This window comes from Bactrocera dorsalis, chromosome 2 (assembly GCF_023373825.1).
Source record: "Bactrocera dorsalis isolate Fly_Bdor chromosome 2, ASM2337382v1, whole genome shotgun sequence".
Taxonomy (NCBI): domain Eukaryota; kingdom Metazoa; phylum Arthropoda; class Insecta; order Diptera; family Tephritidae; genus Bactrocera; species Bactrocera dorsalis.
In genome coordinates, this window is record NC_064304.1 from 65,987,978 (window position 1) to 66,009,859 (window position 21,882).

At 35.7% G+C, this 21,882-nt stretch overlaps 1 protein-coding gene and 1 long non-coding RNA gene across 5 annotated transcripts in view; both read left to right on the plus strand.

The window, feature by feature from the left end:
- Nucleotides 1-21,882, plus strand: part of LOC105233304 (uncharacterized) — a 1,563,509-nt gene that overhangs the window by 630,355 nt on the left and 911,272 nt on the right. The gene's annotated exons all lie outside the window — the stretch shown is intronic.
- On the plus strand, nt 951-20,276 carry LOC125776698 (uncharacterized). 2 transcript variants are annotated; one of them, XM_049450235.1, is made up of 2 exons: nt 951-1,018; nt 19,078-20,088. In XM_049450235.1, coding segments are annotated over exons 1-2 (819 nt in total). In that variant the 5' UTR covers nt 951-1,016; the 3' UTR covers nt 19,895-20,088. The 2 variants fall into 2 exon arrangements, with proteins under 2 accessions (XP_049306192.1, XP_049306193.1); XM_049450236.1 differs by lacking the exon at nt 951-1,018 and adding an exon at nt 14,499-16,462 and having other exon boundaries at nt 19,078-20,276.

A 21,882-nucleotide genomic window follows, 5' to 3' on the forward strand; every position in this document is an offset into this window, starting at 1 on the left:
TAGATGCACCCAGGGTTGAGCAACTGTTGAATTCGGCGAGATCTCATTACGAGCGCATGCTCATAAACCACGAGGCGCTCCTGAGTCTGGCGAAAGAGAAGGAGTTGGAAGTACATTCAGCGTGGTGGGACGTCACCGAAGAGATGTACAATGAGTTATGTTCCAGCCTGATGCGCTTGCGACCGAGCAAGAATGACGAGACATACGCTCCTACGGAGGGCAATATGAATTCGTCGGTCGAATTGAAATTGGAGCCTCTATATATTCCATCATTTGATGGCGCGTTACACAATTGGTTGGCATTCAAGGACGCATTCGAGACCTTGGTGCACAACCGAGAATTGCCCACTGCGTACAAACTTGGTAAGCTGCGACAAACTGTTCCCTGCTCAGCGGTGCCATTAGTTGGTGGTATTTATTCAGGAGGTTACGAAGAACTGTGGACAGCTACCGCTATTGGATTCTTCACGCAAGGCAAGTTGTTCGCAGTGTGGTACACAAATGTGTGATTTGCAGAAGACATCGGGGAGTTACTATTACTCAACAGTTCTGGCATCGGTGGAGTATTTGGCGACTCTACAATCACGAAGTAAGTGGCGCAGACGTTCCGAAAATATTCAGGTGGGAGATATTGTCCTGGTCAGACATGAGAACCTCCCCCCAACACATTGGCGACTGGGTCGTGTAACAGGGGTAGATCCTGACAGTGATGGCCTTGTTCGAAACGCAACATTGATGACTTCTAATGGCGTGTGCACCCGGGCAGTACAAAAACTGTGCTTACTTTTACAATCGGACGATTTCGAAGCAGTTGCTTCGACCGGGCAGGATGTCTAAGATTTATTTTAAGTTTATTATTTCATATCACACGATGCACCCTGTGCGGTGTTCCTCAACTACTTCGTATTCCTTATATTTTATGTAACTATTGTATTACTATCGTTGATCTCTTCTACTTTGGATTGCCGTAATAAAAGGACGTGTTCACCAGTTTAATTTCTTAGCAATATGTATATATGTATGTATAACTTTAATAAGAATACACATACTTAATTGTTAGAATACGACAGACGATTGACACAAATCCTTTGAGAAAAATTTGAGTGAATGTATCATAGTGATATTAGTGAAACTGGATAAAATTATAGAAAAATTCAGCAAAATGAGTATAGCAAGCAATACCACAGGAATGCTCACAGCAGAAATTATTTCAGAATTAATAAAAAGGAATACAATTTCGCTACAGAATGAGATAGAACTTTTGAAAAATCAAATAACTCAAATAACGACGAGAGATAATATAACAGAATACACAGTATAGACTATTGACGCAAATGTTAGATGCGACGAATCATTAGAGGTAATAAAATCCTTACGGGAGTTTGCAGGAAGACCTGAAGCATACGTTAGTTGGCGAGAAGCCGCCCATAACTCAATGTCTTTGTATAACCGTGGTAGCAAAAGATACTTTGCCGCCCTAACGATATTAAGAAACAAAATAATACAATACGCAAATGACGTTCTTACAAATCACGGAACGGTCCTCAATTTTGACGCGATCATAAGTCGCTTGGATTTCGCCTATGCCGATAAGCGACCAATCCATATCCTTGAACAGGAGATAAGCATTCTTCGACAAGGAAACTTGTCCATTATTGATTATTATAACGAAGTCAATAAAAAATTGACTTTGATAATTAATAAGACGATAATGTCACATGGTTCAAATAAGGGACTAGTAGATCAACTATATAAATGCTTTAGCGAAAGCTCTAGAATTAAATTTAAACAATATGAGAGCAAATTATGCTTTTCAATTCAGTAGGAGTCAGGCTCAGCCGAACCCAGTAAAATTGCAAGTTCATAATCCTCGAACATCTCCTCTAAACTTTACAAATAACCAGTTCCAGAACAATTTAAGATTCCCTCAAGTAAACAAAAATAACCAACAATATGCACAAAGATATAACCAAGGATTCCAGAACAGAAATAATCAACAATATGTACAAAGATTTAATCAAGGATACCAAAGAAACCAACCTGAACCAATGGACGTAGATTCCAGTATTCACAAACAAACTCAACACGAACAAACATACGCCAAACGGAATTTTGAAGAACATAAAAGAACACCACAACCTCCATCTAAAATTCAAAGCATAAATAATATTCAAGAACAAGCTTTTTTAGGCTGAAGACAGGACTCCCATACATTTATAGGTACTGCGGAGTAACAGGAAGAAAACTAAAAGTCCTAATTGACACAGGAGCCACTTGTTGCTATTGCAAACCAAACACTTTTTTATATAGAGATAAATTAGATATAATTAAAAGAGTAAAAACAATTAACGGATTCACCACTATTGAAGATTATAGTGATGTAAATAACTTCAGTACGATACAGAGATTTTACGTAATAGAAAATTTAGAAGCAGATATGCTAATAGGGCTTAATATTTTGAAAAAAGCAGGAGTTGTAATAGATTTAAAGAATGAAAAATTAAAATATAATAACAAAACTGAAAAAATTTATATTGGAAATTTTAATACTACCTTGGGAAGCTCAAATGCTCCTATGGCGCCCGCTGATGAATTATGCCAGCAATTATGTAATTTAAGTACTACTCTGGGACAAAAAGATCCTAGAAAGCCAGCGAAGAATAATACCGCTTATAATAATTAAAAAAATGGAAATCTTGAATATTTGAAAACAGAAACAAAGAATGAAATCGAAAAAATTCATTCAAATATAAATACAAATTTACCCTTTAGAACGGACATTAAAGCTGAAATACGCACAATTGTTGAAACTCCCATATGGAGTAAACAATACCCATACCCCTTGTCCGTTAATACTTTTGTGAACAATGAAATAAGGAATCTATTAGATAATGGTATAATACGTCCAAGTAAAAGCCCCTATAATTCACCAATATGGGTTGTACCAAAGAAAGGAATAAATGAAAATGGTACACCAAAACTTAGGCTAGTTATAGATTATAAGAAAATTAATGAAAATACAGTTCCCGATAAATACCCTATCCCAGACACAAATGTTATATTAGCAAATTTAGGAACAGCAAAATACTTCTCTACTCTAGATTTAGAGTCAGGTTTCCATCAAATTACAATGCAGGAAAAGGATATAGAAAAAACAGCTTTTAGTGTCAACAATGGCAAATATGAATAATTAAGACTACCTTTCGGATTAAGGAATGCCCCTAGCATATTTCAAAGAGCGATGGATAATATATTACCCAATTATGTAGGAAAGTTTTGTCATGTATATATCGATGACATAATAATCTATTCAAATAATATAGAAGAACATAGAGAACACTTACAGGTAATAGTCAAAACATTTAAGGATGCCAATATGAAAATATCTTTAGAAAAATCAAAATTTTATGAAACCGAAGTCGAGTTTTTAGGATATATGGTTGCCCAAGGAATTATTAAAACAGACCCAAAAAATATTGAGTGCATTAAACACTTCCCTATTCCATCTACTTTGAGACAATTACGAAGTTTTTTAGGAATTACAGGATACTATAGGAAATTTATTCAAGACTATGCTTTAATAGCAAAACCCTTAACCAGATACTTGTCAGAAGAAAATGGAAGAATTTCCCAACATATGTCAAAAAAAGTAAAACTGGATTTAGACCAAGAAGCAGTTATTGCATGTGAAAAACTCAAAAATCTATTAGCAAACCAAATTGAACTGGCACAACCAGACTATGCAAAAAAATTTATTTTAACTACTGACGCATCAAATGTTGCAGTCGGAGGAGTTCTGTCTCAAGAAGATAAACCAATCACGTTCATATCAAAGACATTAAATAACACCGAATTAAATTATGCAACAAATGAGAAAGAGTTATATGCTATCGTATTTGCTTTGAAAACTTTAAGGAATTACCTTTATGGCGTTACAAACCTAAAAATCCACACGGATCATCAACCTTTAACATTTGCAGTTTCTACCCGTAATCCTAATGCTAAAATGAAGCGATGGCATGCATTAATCGAACAATATTCTCCAAAAATCATATACAAACCGGGAAAAACTAACGTTGTAGCAGACGCTATTTCACGACAATACTTACACGATATATCAGACATTTCAAGTAACAGCACTCAACATTCAGCAGAAAGTAGCGACAATATAAATATAGCAGAAACGACCCGACCACTAAATCAATATTCGCAACAGATATTACTGAGTAAAGCTAGATTCACAATACATGAATCAATTACAAATTTCGGAAAAACACGGCAAATTATAGATTATGATACAGTTGACAATTTGATAAATATACTTAAAGAATTTTTGAAACCAAATGTGGTTACAGGTAAACATTGCACCGCAGAAGATTTAATATAAATAAATAAAATCCAAATTATTAGAAACCTTCAATATTAAATTTCTTTATACTAAAAACTTCCCAACGGATATAACTAACACAGAAGATCAAAACATGATTGTCGAGGAAACACACAATCGAGCACAAAGAAATTTTAGAGAAAACTTAAAACAAATATGTAAATTATATTATTGGCCAGACATGACCAAACAATTTAAGGAATATGTTCGAAATTGTGACATATGTAACAAAAACAAATACAATCGCCACCCTCAAAGAGGTGAAGGTCCTATACCAGAAAGGGAACGAGAACAAATTCATATAGACATACATATTTTTTGTACAGAAATTAAAGTTCTTAACAGCAGTAGACGCTTATTCCAAATACTTAGTACTTTAGATGACAGAATAGACCTAGATCAAAAGGTCCTCGACATACTTCAAAGCTTTCCCGAGACAAAACACATTACCTGCGATAATGAACCAGGTTTCTCTTCAATTCAATTCAAATCTTTAATGCAGAGAATGAACATCGAAGTTTATTATTGTACCCCGAAACATAGTACCACAAATGGTCAAGTTGAAAGAGTACATTCAACCCTAATAGAACTATCACGTTGTATCCAACAGGAATACCATTTAATTAGCGATTTAGAAAGTATCTACAGGGCTGCACAACAATACAATAAATCAATCCATTCCGTAACTGATAAAAAACCTATAGATATATATCTTAATAAAATCACACACAATGAAATACCATTAAAGCTAAGCAACGCACAGGAAAAAATGATAGAAAGAAATAATAAGAATAGAATAACAAAAACATATAAAAAGAATGACGTTATATATGAAAAAATAATAGGAGAAAGAAATAAGTTACAACCAAAATACAAAAAAACAAAGGGCAAAAGAAGATTTAGGTAATACTGTAAAAATATATAGCAAGTCAAGAATAGTTCATAAAGATAATATAAAACTCACCACCTATTCGTCGATTTCAAAGCTGCTTTCGACAGCACGAAAAGAAGCTGCCTTTATGCCGCGATGTCTGAATTTGGTATCCCCTCAAAACTAATACGGCTGTGTAAACTGACGTTGAACAACACGAAAAGCTCCGTCAGCATCGGGAAGGACCTCTCCGAGCCGTTCGATACCAAACGAGGTTTCAGACAAGGCGATTCCCTATCGTGCGACTTTTTCAACCTGCTTCTGGAGAAAATAGTTCGAGCTGCAGAACTCAACAGAGAAGGTACTATCTTCTATAAGAGTGTACAACTGCTGGCGTATACCGATGATATTGATATCATCGGCTTCAACACCCGCGCCGTTAGTTCTGCTTTCTCCAGACTGGACAAGGAAGCAAAAGAAATGGGTCTGGCAGTGAACGAGGGCAAAACGAAATATCTCCTATCATCAAACAAACAGTCGTCGCACTCGCGACTTGGCACTCACGTCACTGTTGACAGTCATAACTTTGAAGCTGTAGGTAATTTCGTCTATCTTGGAACCAGCGTAAACACCACCAACAATGTCAGCCTAGAAATCCAACGCAGTAGTACTCTTGCCAACAGGTGCTACTTCGGACTAAGTAGGGAATTGAGAAGCAAAGTCCTCTCTCGACAAACAAAAACCAAACTCTATAAGTCACTCATAATTCCCGTCCTGCTAAATGGTGCAGAGGCCTGGACGATGTCAGCAACAGATGAGTCGACGTTGCGAGTTTTCGAGAGAAAAGTTTTGTGAAAGATTTATGGTCCTTTGCGCGTTGGCCACGGCGAATATCGCATTCGATGGGACGATGAGCTGTACGAGATATATGACGACATTGACATAGTTCAGCAAATTAAAAGACAGCGGCTACGCTGGCTAGGTCATGTTGTCCGGATGGACGAAAACACTCCAGCTCTGTAAGTATTCGTCCAGTACCCGCCGCGGGAAGCAGAGGAAAAGGAAGACCTCCAATCCGTTGGAAGGACCAAGTGGAGAAGGACCTGGCTTCGCTTGGAATATCCAATTGGCGCCACGTTGCGAAAAGAAGAAACGACTGGCGTGCGGTGTTCAACTCGGCTATAATCGCATAAGCCGTGTCTGTGCCAATTAAGAAGAAGAATATAAAATTAATTCCAGAAAATGATTCTTACATCAATAATCATCCTTTTGATACCATTCACTCAATGCAAAATTACTGACTATACGAGAGATGATTATGTCTTAATAGAAATTGGACCAGCCGCGACTTACACTGACTGGGGAGATATATTTCACATAACAAATTTGACATATTATAAAGAAATTCTATATGACACAAAAACAAAACTAATTACGGAATCACATAGCTTAAACTTTATAAAAATCAAGACTAGTGATACGGGAAGCCCAGTTTGTTATAATAAATTCAACACGGACTTAGAAATGGACCAAATAGAACGACTGATATCAAAAATAGAAATTACGACGGGGAGAAAATCGAAAAGAGGTATAAATGAACTCGGTACAATATGGAAATGGATTTCGGGAACACCAGACCATGACGGTATTGTACGAATAAACGCGAAATTATCTGAACTCATAGAAAATAACAATAGACAGTTTACTACAAATTCCAAATTATTTGAGGTAGTTACACAACTAACAAATATTGTCAGTAAAATAGAGAATAGTTCAACCTTAATTAACATAATGCAACACAGAAATAAATTAATACTAACAGATCTAGAAAATACTCTCCAAACTATTGTATTAGGAAAAGTCGGAATTCTTAACCCAACAATATTGAATATAAAAGAAATTAAAGATATTGTAAGTCATGAACACAATAATTTTACTATCACAGATGTAATTGACGCATCTAAATTTAAAGTAGTACAGAATAATGAAATAATTGTAATATAGTATATTGTTCGTTGCACTTAGTTTGGGGGGTATACTTACCTTTGCCTGTGGTTAGGTATTCCTTTTTGACTTGAGTTTAGTTCACAATATTTTATATGTTTTCTATCTTCCTTTTCACAATATTTTATATTTTAGTTGATATATAAATTTTTCTTTTCAAAATATCTTAAAATTTTATTAAATATAATTTTTCCTTTATTTGTACTATGTTCACTCCTGCCACTGTCAGTGCACAACCACACACACGACCGAAAAAAAAGATTCTCCAAATTTTGGACCACAAATTAACTGGACGCGGGTCAACCGTAGACGAGCTGGCGAGACGTGTATATCTTTGTCGGGCGTAGAAATCGAATAGGTTTCACCCCCATCTAACCAATCCCTTTTGATCGGTTAGGTGGTGAAACGATAACGTGTGGTGTGTGTGTAGTGTGGTTGGTTTGTTGCGTGGGGTTGCGTGTATGATGGTGTAGGTTGTGTGCTGAATGTTGTGTTGTATGATGAGTGTGAGTTATGTGATAAATGTTATGTTGTGTGGTGTGATGAATTTTGTGGTGAGGGGTGAGATGCCATGAAGTCGCATAAACACATATTAAATGCCCTGTAATTAAAGATATATGTATACTATATGAAGCTAAATCTATAAGTCAAAATGATGGAAAATTAGTAATGGAAAATGAAATAATTAAATGAAAAACACATACTCTAACATTAAAACATGTAAAATAGAATTAAGTGCTAGCTACTGTGAAATAGATTTTAAAGAAACTTGCTTTTCTAAAATTTTAAATAATCAAAAAGGAGAATGTCTTAAAATTAAAGAAAAAAACAAACAATTAGAAATTATTAAATATGGCATAATCTTAATATCAGGAAAACACACAGTTGATAACATCGATATCGATGGTACATATTTAGTAACCTTCAATAACACCATAGTAATTGACAACAAAATTTATGAAAATCCAAGTAGCATAATTTGGAACCATGTTAAATCAAATCAGCCTAATCGGTTTTATGTCCTCGAATATCTTGAATCAGAAAATATAGATTTAAAATATAAAAATACAAACCTTTTAAATATGGGCCAAGAAGAAATTAAATCTCACCCAACTCTTTGGGCACTCTTATTTTTGGCAATAATTATTGCTTTGATTTATGTAATTATCAAAATCCGGGAAAAAATTAAAAAATATAAAAAAAGGAAAATTGAAGAAGCTAATGCCAATATGCTTGAATCTATCACAAAATTGATGAATTAACGTCCTAAGCCGAAACGAGGACGTTTCTTTTTTTAACAAGGGGGGTAGTTAATGCAACCCAAACCCACTAAAATAAACCCCTATCCCATTCATCTCTAGTAGACACATATGTGATGTAAGTCGACACCACATTCATCCATAAGATCAAGCCAACCGCCTATCAAAACAAATAGAATTAACGTAAACAAAGAATATTAAAATCAACAATAGCCAATTTGCAAAGTCATCATAAAATCTATTGGAATACAATTACAAGATGAACTTAATCACGCAACAAGAAATGCCACAGCCATCCTTTTGGCACGATCAGCATTATCTTTATATATATAAATCTTCTGACCGTGTGTTTGCCTTGGAATTGCTCCTAAACGGATGGACCGATTTTGATGAAATTTTGTGTGTACGTTCAAGGAGATTCGGGAATGGTTTATATTTACAATCTGGTCCACTGGAAAATGTTTTTTAAATTATTTTTTCATTTTTAATCAATTTTTAAATTTGGAATGTTTGACCGATGGATGGCGCTACCATCGCAGTATCCAATATTCAAACCTTAAATTGGCGTAAACGTGTATTAAACAAAACGATGCCAAAGAAAAAGGCGACATCTGTGGATCAAGTTTTTATCACACCGCTTAATATCTATAAAAGAAAGTGATGTTAGTTACTACGCTTATAACTAGAGAACGCCTGGACCGATTTCGGTGATTACCATCAATTCGGATAGGTCTCCTCCCAAACAAGGAGAATACTTTTTTTTTTAGGATAATTCCAAAAAGTATCTTTTTTCCATAAACATTTTTTTTCAATTTTTGTTTGTTTTGTTTTTCAATATTTTGATTTGTAAATTATTTGAATAGTTCAATTTCGGTGGCTTGCTTTTTTATTCCGGCTATTCAAAAGAAAAATTATTCAGTAAAAACTTTACGTGCGTTTCACACAAAGAGGTCAATTGCAGATTGAAATTTGTTACGAAGCCACGAAGAGGTCGCCCTAATATCGGTCCATCAAAGTATGGCAGCCAAAGGCAAGGCAAAGCAAGAAGTACTCCCAGGATGCGGTGACATACGTGCGGAATTATGGATCGCAGTCAATAAGCAAGCGATCGTCACGATGTTACAGCACGACTTTTCAAACAACAGTTACGATGTTTCATGGAGTTTATCTTGGAGTAGGGTAGGTACATATATGTGGTACTGTTAGATGCTAAATGTACTCTGTTGAGTGGCAAAAGAGACGTTTGTCGCACGTACATATTCTCTGGATGGTGGATGGTTGTCACACCAGATCAAATTGATGAACTCATTTCTGCGGAAATTAATGATGCAGAGAAAGATCCAGTATTATATGAAGTGATGAAAACCAACATGGTTCATGGACCTTGCGGACACCACAATCACACTTCGGTTTGTATGCCTGACAATAAATGCGCGAAACATTATCCATGTGCTTTTCTGAAACACAAGCTGGAAATGATGGATATCCACTCTATCGGCGTAAATATCGAAGTTAACAACACATCAAATTTGACAACACATGGGTCGTACCATATTCGCCACTATTGTCTAATTCACATTCATTTGGTGTAATCGATAAAATACGTTTGTAAATACGTTACCATAGGAAGCAACATGGCGGTTATTGGTTTTAAACGACACGGTCGATCCGTGAACTGAAATAAAGTGCTTTGTAGGATATTTCTTTTGAAATTCATGAACGTTTTCCGACTGTTGTGCGTCTCGAAGTTAATTTGGGGAATGACGAAAGAGTCTATTTCAACCCAGAGAATACAGTACAGTCAACAGAAACACCACCAGCAACAGAATTAACATTAGCGAGTTTTTTCTCAACTCCCGTCAGTGATCCGTTTGCGAGAACATTGCCCTATTCGAAATACGTTGATATTATACATGGGATGCATCATCGAAGAAATTGTTACGCAGAAAGCAGGGTCATCCAGTAGATGGACATCCAGGTGTGTTCTCAACTAATGCATTAGAATGAACTTACACAATCCACCCGAAAAACGAATGCCACTGAAGTTCACACACATTTCGCGATGATCAGCCTTCAAATCCGCGTTATGGGATACGACCAAAAATTACATTGCCGAAGACATTTTACATTGCATACGCTAAGAATTGGAAATGGGTCAATACTGATTGATACTTCCCATGGTCTGATATCAATCCCATATGCCGTTTATCAATTCACGAAAGATGGACTCATCACGAATGTTTATACGAACATTAGCCAAACTGTCGTAAGTACGATTCCTTGAGTGTACGAGCAATCTTAGCTGCCACAAATACCTATGTTGTTGACTTAAACTGGAAAATTCAAAGTCAAATTCCAGGAGACTTGCAATCATACAAATCGATCGATCGTCTGACAATGAAGACGACACCGTGAATTACCAGTGGAATTTGTAAATTCTTTGGAGAGGCCTGGTATGCCACCGCATCATCGCAATCTGATTGTGATGCACCTATCAAATATAAGGGACAGAATGCTTGATTCTACGGATTTCTTTTGAGTTCTAACGATTTGCCATTTCGGTTCAAAAGTATTCCGTTTCCAGTGAAAATTGAATTTAAAATGACGATCAACAGAATAGTCGCATAGTGGGTGGCATACATTTGGAAATGCTATGTTTTTCACACGGCCAGATATACGTGGCGTGCTCAAGAGTTAGAAAACCATCTTCTCTGTACATTTACGCACTGAAACAGAAACAAAAAAATTTTGTTTATCAAGCTGTGTTACATTGAAGAAAAATGTAGGCAAATAGCAAATAAATGATTATCAATAAGATATGAATTTTTGTCTTTTCATTTCAAAACACATAATTTCGCGCAGGACAACGGCTGCGGGGTCAGCTAGTAATACTATAAGAACTAAAATTAAGAGATAAATAGGGCAGTTATGAGTTATAAGTTATAAGCGAGAGTTATGAGTTACTTTAAAAAAACCAATAAAGAAAATAAAAAATTAATTTGTACTTATATTTGAATATTTTTCGAAGTAAGAATTTTTGTTTATTGGAACTTTTTGTATGTTTATGTTTCAAAAAGGTATTCCTTTTTGACTTGAGTTTAGTTCACAATATTTTATATGTTTTCTATCTTCCTTTTCACAATATTTTATATTTTAGTTGATATATAAATTTTTCTTTTCAAAATATCTTAAAATTTTATTAAATATAATTTTTCCTTTATTTGTACTATGTTCACTCCTGCCACTGTCAGTGCACAACCACACACACGACCGAAAAAAAAGATTCTCCAAATTTTGGACCACAAATTAACTGGACGCGGGTCAACCGTAGACGAGCTGGCGAGACGTGTATATCTTTGTCGGGCGTAGAAATCGAATAGGTTTCACCCCATCTAACCAACCCCTTTTGATCGGTTAGGTGGTGAAACGATAACGTGTGGTGTGTGTGTAGTGTGGTTGGTTTGTTGCGTGGGGTTGCGTGTATGATGGTGTAGGTTGTGTGCTGAATGTTGTGTTGTATGATGAGTGTGAGTTATGTGATAAATGTTATGTTGTGTGGTGTGATGAATTTTGTGGTGAGGGGTGAGATGCCATGAAGTCGCATAAACACATATTAAATGCCCTGTAATTAAAGATATATGTATACTATATGAAGCTAAATCTATAAGTCAAAATGATGGAAAATTAGTAATGGAAAATGAAATAATTAAATGAAAAACACATACTCTAACATTAAAACATGTAAAATAGAATTAAGTGCTAGCTACTGTGAAATAGATTTTAAAGAAACTTGCTTTTCTAAAATTTTAAATAATCAAAAAGGAGAATGTCTTAAAATTAAAGAAAAAAACAAACAATTAGAAATTATTAAATATGGCATAATCTTAATATCAGGAAAACACACAGTTGATAACATCGATATCGATGGTACATATTTAGTAACCTTCAATAACACCATAGTAATTGACAACAAAATTTATGAAAATCCAAGTAGCATAATTTGGAACCATGTTAAATCAAATCAGCCTAATCGGTTTTATGTCCTCGAATATCTTGAATCAGAAAATATAGATTTAAAATATAAAAATACAAACCTTTTAAATATGGGCCAAGAAGAAATTAAATCTCACCCAACTCTTTGGGCACTCTTATTTTTGGCAATAATTATTGCTTTGATTTATGTAATTATCAAAATCCGGCAAAAAATTAAAAAATATAAAAAAAGGAAAATTGAAGAAGCTAATGCCAATATGCTTGAATCTATCACAAAATTGATGAATTAACGTCCTAAGCCGAAACGAGGACGTTTCTTTTTTTAACAAGGGGGGTAGTTAATGCAACCCAAACCCACTAAAATAAACCCCTATCCCATTCATCTCTAGTAGACACATATGTGATGTAAGTCGACACCACATTCATCCATAAGATCAAGCCAACCGCCTATCAAAACAAATAGAATTAACGTAAACAAAGAATATTAAAATCAACAATAGCCAATTTGCAAAGTCATCATAAAATCTATTGGAATACAATTACAAGATGAACTTAATCACGCAACAAGAAATGCCACAGCCATCCTTTTGGCACGATCAGCATTATAATACTATAAGAACTAAAATTAAGAGATAAATAGGGCAGTTATGAGTTATAAGTTATAAGCGAGAGTTATGAGTTACTTTAAAAAAACCAATAAAGAAAATAAAAAATTAATTTGTACTTATATTTGAATATTTTTCGAAGTAAGAATTTTTGTTTATTGGAACTTTTTGTATGTTTATGTTTCAAAAAGGTATTCCTTTTTGACTTGAGTTTAGTTCACAATATTTTATATGTTTTCTATCTTCCTTTTCACAATATTTTATATTTTAGTTGATATATAAATTTTTCTTTTCAAAATATCTTAAAATTTTATTAAATATAATTTTTCCTTTATTTGTACTATGTTCACTCCTGCCACTGTCAGTGCACAACCACACACACGACCGAAAAAAAAGATTCTCCAAATTTTGGACCACAAATTAACTGGACGCGGGTCAACCGTAGACGAGCTGGCGAGACGTGTATATCTTTGTCGGGCGTAGAAATCGAATAGGTTTCACCCCCATCTAACCAATCCCTTTTGATCGGTTAGGTGGTGAAACGATAACGTGTGGTGTGTGTGTAGTGTGGTTGGTTTGTTGCGTGGGGTTGCGTGTATGATGGTGTAGGTTGTGTGCTGAATGTTGTGTTGTATGATGAGTGTGAGTTATGTGATAAATGTTATGTTGTGTGGTGTGATGAATTTTGTGGTGAGGGGTGAGATGCCATGAAGTCGCATAAACACATATTAAATGCCCTGTAATTAAAGATATATGTATACTATATGAAGCTAAATCTATAAGTCAAAATGATGGAAAATTAGTAATGGAAAATGAAATAATTAAATGAAAAACACATACTCTAACATTAAAACATGTAAAATAGAATTAAGTGCTAGCTACTGTGAAATAGATTTTAAAGAAACTTGCTTTTCTAAAATTTTAAATAATCAAAAAGGAGAATGTCTTAAAATTAAAGAAAAAAACAAACAATTAGAAATTATTAAATATGGCATAATCTTAATATCAGGAAAACACACAGTTGATAACATCGATATCGATGGTACATATTTAGTAACCTTCAATAACACCATAGTAATTGACAACAAAATTTATGAAAATCCAAGTAGCATAATTTGGAACCATGTTAAATCAAATCAGCCTAATCGGTTTTATGTCCTCGAATATCTTGAATCAGAAAATATAGATTTAAAATATAAAAATACAAACCTTTTAAATATGGGCCAAGAAGAAATTAAATCTCACCCAACTCTTTGGGCACTCTTATTTTTGGCAATAATTATTGCTTTGATTTATGTAATTATCAAAATCCGGCAAAAAATTAAAAAATATAAAAAAGGAAAATTGAAGAAGCTAATGCCAATATGCTTGAATCTATCACAAAATTGATGAATTAACGTCCTAAGCCGAAACGAGGACGTTTCTTTTTTTAACAAGGGGGGTAGTTAATGCAACCCAAACCCACTAAAATAAACCCCTATCCCATTCATCTCTAGTAGACACATATGTGATGTAAGTCGACACCACATTCATCCATAAGATCAAGCCAACCGCCTATCAAAACAAATAGAATTAACGTAAACAAAGAATATTAAAATCAACAATAGCCAATTTGCAAAGTCATCATAAAATCTATTGGAATACAATTACAAGATGAACTTAATCACGCAACAAGAAATGCCACAGCCATCCTTTTGGCACGATCAGCATTATAATACTATAAGAACTAAAATTAAGAGATAAATAGGGCAGTTATGAGTTATAAGTTATAAGCGAGAGTTATGAGTTACTTTAAAAAAACCAATAAAGAAAATAAAAAATTAATTTGTACTTATATTTGAATATTTTTCGAAGTAAGAATTTTTGTTTATTGGAACTTTTTGTATGTTTATGTTTCAATTAAAAATAAATTTAGCACCGTTTATGTATGAGGTAATTTCGCTTTTATTTTTTTTATTTTTTTTATTTTTTTTGATAAAATACATATTTAAAATTTAATAGTTTAGTATTACTCAACGTAGGGTATATAGAAAGTGTTATTCTATGCCGTACGTAAGCATAAGTTGCGCTACTATATTTTGCTATAGAAGGAGAGCGCGAAACGGAATTGGTAACCTGCAGGTATTTTTTTTTTGTTTTATGCTCCTATGTATTTATTTTGAGGTTTGTAAATTGGTTTTGGTATGAATATTATTGTTGTAAAACGACATGCGTGATTAATTTATTTCATCTCTTTTCGTGTTATGTTTTTTCTATTTGCTTAGATTTCCTTTTAAGACTCACTCCTGCCTGCTTAATTAAGCACAAGGGGTATGGTCAAAAAGTATTACAAATAAATACTTGAATCTGTATTAATCTTTATGTATTTTAAATATGTAAATGTGTTTTAAAACACATAGGTAAATACAGAAGGCAAAAATCGCAAAATAAAGCCGTAACTTAAAACAGTTTGAATATTAATTTTTGTTTAAGCCGTTTTGTTTTTTCTTTTTTAATTAATTATCACAGTTTTTGTGCTAAAAAACTGCAAACTTTAACATACAAGTACATAAATGCATTATGAAATAAATGAAAACCAAACGATACAACTCACTTTATCCTTCATGAAGAGTTTTTGAGGGGATAATATACTAATGTGCGAGTGTTTCTGCGGGTATTCGGGCCTTTGACGCTAATTTCTTATCCTTCGCTTCCAGTTGACTGTCCCTGGTTTTAGTGTGTTTATTTTTTACTTATTCTAGATTGGCTTAATTTCGCGCCCGTTTAATTTGTTGTTATTTCTGTTTTATGTTTGGTTTTCACGCCCGGTTGATGGTTTCGATTTTTTTAACCGTTTGTATTTTCTGTTTTTGGCACGAAATTTAAATATTTTCCTTGCAAAATATGTTTTTATTTTTCTGCACTCTTTATTATATGTATGTGTTTTATATGTACATATGTTGTATGTGTATGCACATATTTTGACTACACTTTAATTAATATCAGCACAATAGGTTCTTTTGGTTAGATTATTTTTTGTTTCTTTTTTTCTATTCGGATGCGGAGCTGCCGCTGCATCCTGTGTCAAAGGGACGTAAGAGCCAGCAAACAGCCGACGCACCAAGTAACGAGTGCGAATTACTGAAAGCAATGCAAAAAAAAGCAAACTACAACAAAGCAAGTGCACTTTCAGTTTTGGCTCTCCCTTTTCACTTCATATTATATTGATTTATTATATTGTATTGTATTTGGCTTACATACATATATATCTATATTAATACATAATTCTACATATACGTATGTACGAATTCAAAGTGAATAAGGGATTTGGGATTTTGCGGTAGTTCTTTATTTTGAAATAAAGGTGAACAATTCATAATTGCAAAATTAAATTAGTATATTTTTCGCAATTTTTTCGATCCGCGCTTGCAATTATCGGTAATTTTTTCGTAATTTTTGTCGATTTTCGTTCGGACATTTTCCGATTAAATTACTTTTTTGTGCTATTGCTCATTTTGCGCATTTATTGGTTTGGCTTTCGTATACTTGGGAATCGATATTATTTTATTTTTCGTTTTCGTTATCGATTCTTAATATATCTGTTGCCAACCGTTATAGTCTTTTTTCGGAAATTTAATTTAAACAAGCGAATATGAGCAAGCCAAAGCCAAACCTCGCAAACCTATCTCCAAGTAAGGAGTTGACGGACTTAAAATCGTTAAGACGTCAAAAAACGGTTGCGAAAAGTAGTATTTTGCGCATTAAAACGGGCCTTCTCGAAAAGACTATGTCTTTAGATCAAACAGAATTGGAATGTCGTTTAGATATATTAAATTCACATAGTGAAAAATTAATGAAATACCAATCAAAGATTGAAGAAATTGATGTGGACGACATGGCCCGAGGGGAATTAGAGGACATAATCGTTGAAACGAAGTCCATAATTAAATCAATTTTAGCGAAAAATAAAAGTTCACTTGCCGAAACATCTTTTGTAGCTTCTCACAGCTCAAGACTCCCTAAAATGAATTTCCCGAAATTCAAGGGAGAATATTCAGAACTCAAAAATTTTATGCGTTTGTTCGAGAGCTTGGTTCATAACGATCCAAATATCCCAGATATAGAAAAATTTAACCATTTGGTAAATTGTCTATCTGGAGAGGCTCTGGGAACAGTTAAAGCGTTTCAGATGTCGGATGAAAATTATCCGAAAGCGTTGGCAAGTCTCAAAAAAGTTTATGATAATAAATGTTTGATATGTTTCAATACAATATCTAAACTTTTTGAGCTGCCAACAATCCCAAAGCCTTCTGCGCCTTCCCTACGTTCAATGATTGACGAAGTGTCAGCGGTATATAATTCATAGCTATCGCTGGGTGATGAAAAACCAATAACGAACGCAATAATCATACACATTGTAATTACAAAGGTTGACACTGCCACCCGATCCAAATGGGAAGAAGCGCTGGACTATGACAAACTGCCACTGTGGAAGGACTGTGATGCCACCCTAAATCGAAGATACCAGCAGCTATCAGCGGAAGGAGCATTCACTACACTCTAGGACGAAGCCCATACCTACAAGCAGTGCGAATCATGGGAAACAAACACATATGGATAGGAATTGACGCTAGTTGCAGCAAATACGAGGCAGCCTCTTTGCCAACAGTGCAAATCGAGGTATCACCATTTAACTGCCTGCCCTACTTTGAAGGCTCTTCCGGTGCAACAGAGGTTCGAGTTCGTCAAATCGGTAATGCGTAAATTGCTTGCGTAAGGGACATACCGTTTCCAAATGATAGAGTGGATCGTTGCCGCATATGCAATCGATTCCATCACTCGCTGTTGCACCAGTATCCAGTGTCCTTCCCCGCGGCACCTCATCCGCAATCATCAACCACACATGCCATGCATACAGCCAGTATGCCGGATCGGGTCATGTTGGCAACAGCAATAACTCTAGTGAGGACCAGCTGCGAAGATTACCTGCCTGCGAGAGCCTTGCTGGACTCAGGCTTCCAGTTCAACTTTATGACGGAGGACTTGGCACAAAAGTTGCGGATTCGACGCCAGCACAAAACATTAAGCGTAATTGGAATTGGCAATTCCAATACAAGAGTGGGGTCAGACTTGACAAATTTTGCGAAGTTCTGGATCTTTTAATGTCCTTCTCTCCAAGGCCTGAAACCGCCGAACTGCGGTTTCATAGGAGTGACCGAGTAACTTACGGTCAGCTTTAAAACGCATTCTGACTTGAAGACGTCCTGAAGGCAATACTTGAGTTGTATTTACGAAAAAATTTTTACACTCTTGTTGCTCTTGTGTGAATTTATTGCCATTAGAATCCGAAGGTAATTCTTCTAGAGCCCAAAATTTTTGGACTACAGACTCAGAATTTTCGGATGTTATTTAAAAATTGCATAAAGGCACCACCCTACCCGCAAACGTGCAAAAACTCAACCCGTTTTTGTATGAGTACTCGGATATGTCGCTGTCGTTCAAATTAATCCGAGTAGGAGGTCGCCTATTAAATTCACTTATCCCATACGATGCCAAATTTCCGCTTTTATTAAATAAAAGTTCGCACTTCGTTATAACGTATTTACGGTTCCTGCACATTCGAAATCACCACACTGGGGCTAAAGCGTTGGTTGCGCTTCTTCGAGAACGCATATGGCTAATCAATGCCCGAGAAGCTTGCAGTAGAACCGTAAGAAACTGTATACATTGTTTTTATTACAAGCCGAAGTTGCAAAACCAAATAATGGGAAATTTGCCAGTCGAAAGACTTCGAGCACTACGACCCTTTCTTATATGTGGCGTAGATTTTTGTGGTCCGATATACACAACTTTAAAAATACGCGATCGACCACCCGTAAAAACATATATTGCAGTTTTCGTTTGCTTTACTTCCAAAGTAGTTCATTTAGAATTAGTTTCAGACCTGTCAACTAATTCATTTATTTTCGCCCTAAAAAGGTTCATTGGTCGCCGAGGAATGCCCCAGAAGATGTTCAGCGACAACGCAACCAACTTCGTCGGCGCCGATCGCAAGCTGCGCGAGCTGAAAGAGGCGTTTCTGGCCCAGGCAACGGAACTGAAGGGATTCGCCGCCGACGAAGGATTCAGCTTCACCTTTATACCACCGCGGGCGCCACACTTCGGCGGATTATGGGAGGCCGCGGTGAAGTCCGCCAAACATCTTATCGTTCGCACAATCGACAACGTGCTCCTCACAGCAGAGGAGCTATCAACACTGTTGGCCGAAGCGGAAGCAATCCTCAATTCTTGGCCCCTAACACCTCTGAACCAGGACCCCAACGACGGCGAAGCGTTAACTCCAGCGCATCTCTTAATAGGGTGCTCCCTGCGATCACTTCCACCAGCGCAGGTAGCAATGGACCCAATTCATTGCTGCGAGAGATGGCAACTTGTTTGCTGTCTCAAGCAACAGTTTTGGCGACAGTGGTCCAAAACATACCTGACGGGACTTCAGGAACGCAACAACACGCTGCACCCCATTCGCAATCTGCAGCTCAACGACCTCGTCCTCGTCCACGAGGACAACGTGCCCCCACAGCAGTGGGTACTCGGACGCGTCGTCGCAACCGTCGAAGGGCAAGACGGCAAGGTGCGAGTCGCAGACGTGGCGAATAAGGCGGCCACAATTAAGCGCCCCATACATAAACTGGCATTACTGCCCATGAATATTGAAGGATCCAGATCCTGTCAAGGCGGCCGGTGTTGCGCCAGGCGACATCTTTGTAAATCTAAGACTAAATTTAAGAAAAATTAATTATAAAAATTATAAAATATTGAATTATATTATTATTGTATACTTACCTTAATAATACATTTGTAATACTAAAACATTACTCACCTTACTTACCTCCACGTAATATTTTACAATATTTAACGAAAGTTGAAAATTACTATACTTACTCCTTTTTTTATGCATATGAACATTACCACTAGTTTAAGCCGTTAGTTTTAAGATTTATGCTAAACAACTAAATGAAATTAAATAAATGCGCTATTGTAATTGAGCCGTGGAAACGACCGGACGCGTCTTAATTTTTTATCGCAATTTTCGTGACAGGCAATTAGGCTTATTGATTTTATTCGTGCATTCCCAAGTTTTATTATCGCTTCTCAAAAACGCTTGAGATTTTTCACAGTCGTTGAGTATGTATTATACCACGTGCATCCCAAAAGACTGATATCATAACCTTTCCAGCCGCCTTTATCGTCTTTCCACGCCTGAGAACCGGATCATCCTGTGCAGTCCACTAGAATGATTGTCGATTGGACTCCAGTGGGAAATGATGGAACTATGTTTCTATCACCGACGAAAAAATTCGGCTTTATTCCGATTAGAGAGCACTTAAACACTTCTCAAAATCAGTTATTCGTTGCTTTTGTTGGATTATGAACTTGCGAGACACCTACTTTGCTCATTTCGCCTGTTTCCATGTTAGAAAATACCTTTCCAACGCTGGATTTCCCTGAAATACAACAGTATTTTCCCCAAAAAGCCGAATGCTTTATTAACACACGAAATGCTTTATGATCCATTTTTTTGTAAACTAACACAAATTGCTTCACAAAGTATTATATCTCAATAACTAATAGTTATAATCCAACTAATAGAAATTAAATAGATTTAGTAGTATTATCTACGTTTCAGCCACAGTGAAGCGTGGACGGGTCCTCTAGTATAAATATACAAAATTATTATTGTCAGAAAATTAATCTGCCTGAATTTGAATTATAAAGGATATTTAGTACAAAATTTTATCCCTTTATATTATTATAAACCTTTCTTGTTATCCTGATAATTTATATATACCTTATCCCATATCTATCCTGCTTAGTTTTTGGTGATACGTACAACCGTTAGGTGAACAAAACTATTATACTCTGTTGAAACAGGTTGCAAAAGTATAAAAACCAAGGTGTTTATATAACTTAATAAAATACCAAATTTGTTTCTAGTCCGTTAACGATTGCTGCGTTATTAGTAAATGTTTAATTCTTTCGCAACCTTTTTTAATATAAAGTTTTTCTAACACCTTATGGTTGTTTTATAGTAGAAGGAATCATCGAAAGTCGGAGTGCGGAACCACCGGACTAAGTATTACTTCATGGGAGAGAAAAATAAAAATAACCATTACAACTAGAATTGACTCTTCGTCAGCTAACGTCATGATAAAATTGGAGCAGAAACTTTTTGAAGTATTCAATGATTGGATCAGTGGAACTTCAGGTCTCCATCTTCTGTTTACCCATGAATCGATGTCTGGTATCAGTCTGTGGGCTGCTCTTTTGATGACGATCAATGCAAACGTGTTAAGGATTAGGATTTAAGGGCATGCATCTAGAATATCCAGTCTCTTAATTAAATACGTGCCGCGTCACAGCCGGTTAAGAAGCCACCAACAAAATCGATCATGTTGTGATAGACGGAAGACACGTCTATGGTGTTTTAGACGTGCGTAAGAACCGAGGTGCTAACACCGCCTCTGTGCAGCAAAAAACACACGTCCTCAAACACAAGGAAGGTTCGACGTCGAAAAGCTGCAATCACAACAGACAGCCAAAAGATTTTCTACTTCATTTGCGCCCCTGCTCTCTGAAAGCACTTGTCAGCAACTTAATAAAAGAAACTGTGAGACGCCAATTCAAGCTCCTTACATACAGCCGCAAACGAAACCATTTCTTTTAGGAAAAGCCAAAAGTATAGCTGGTATGTTGAAAACAGCCGTGTCACAGTAGAGAGAGAAA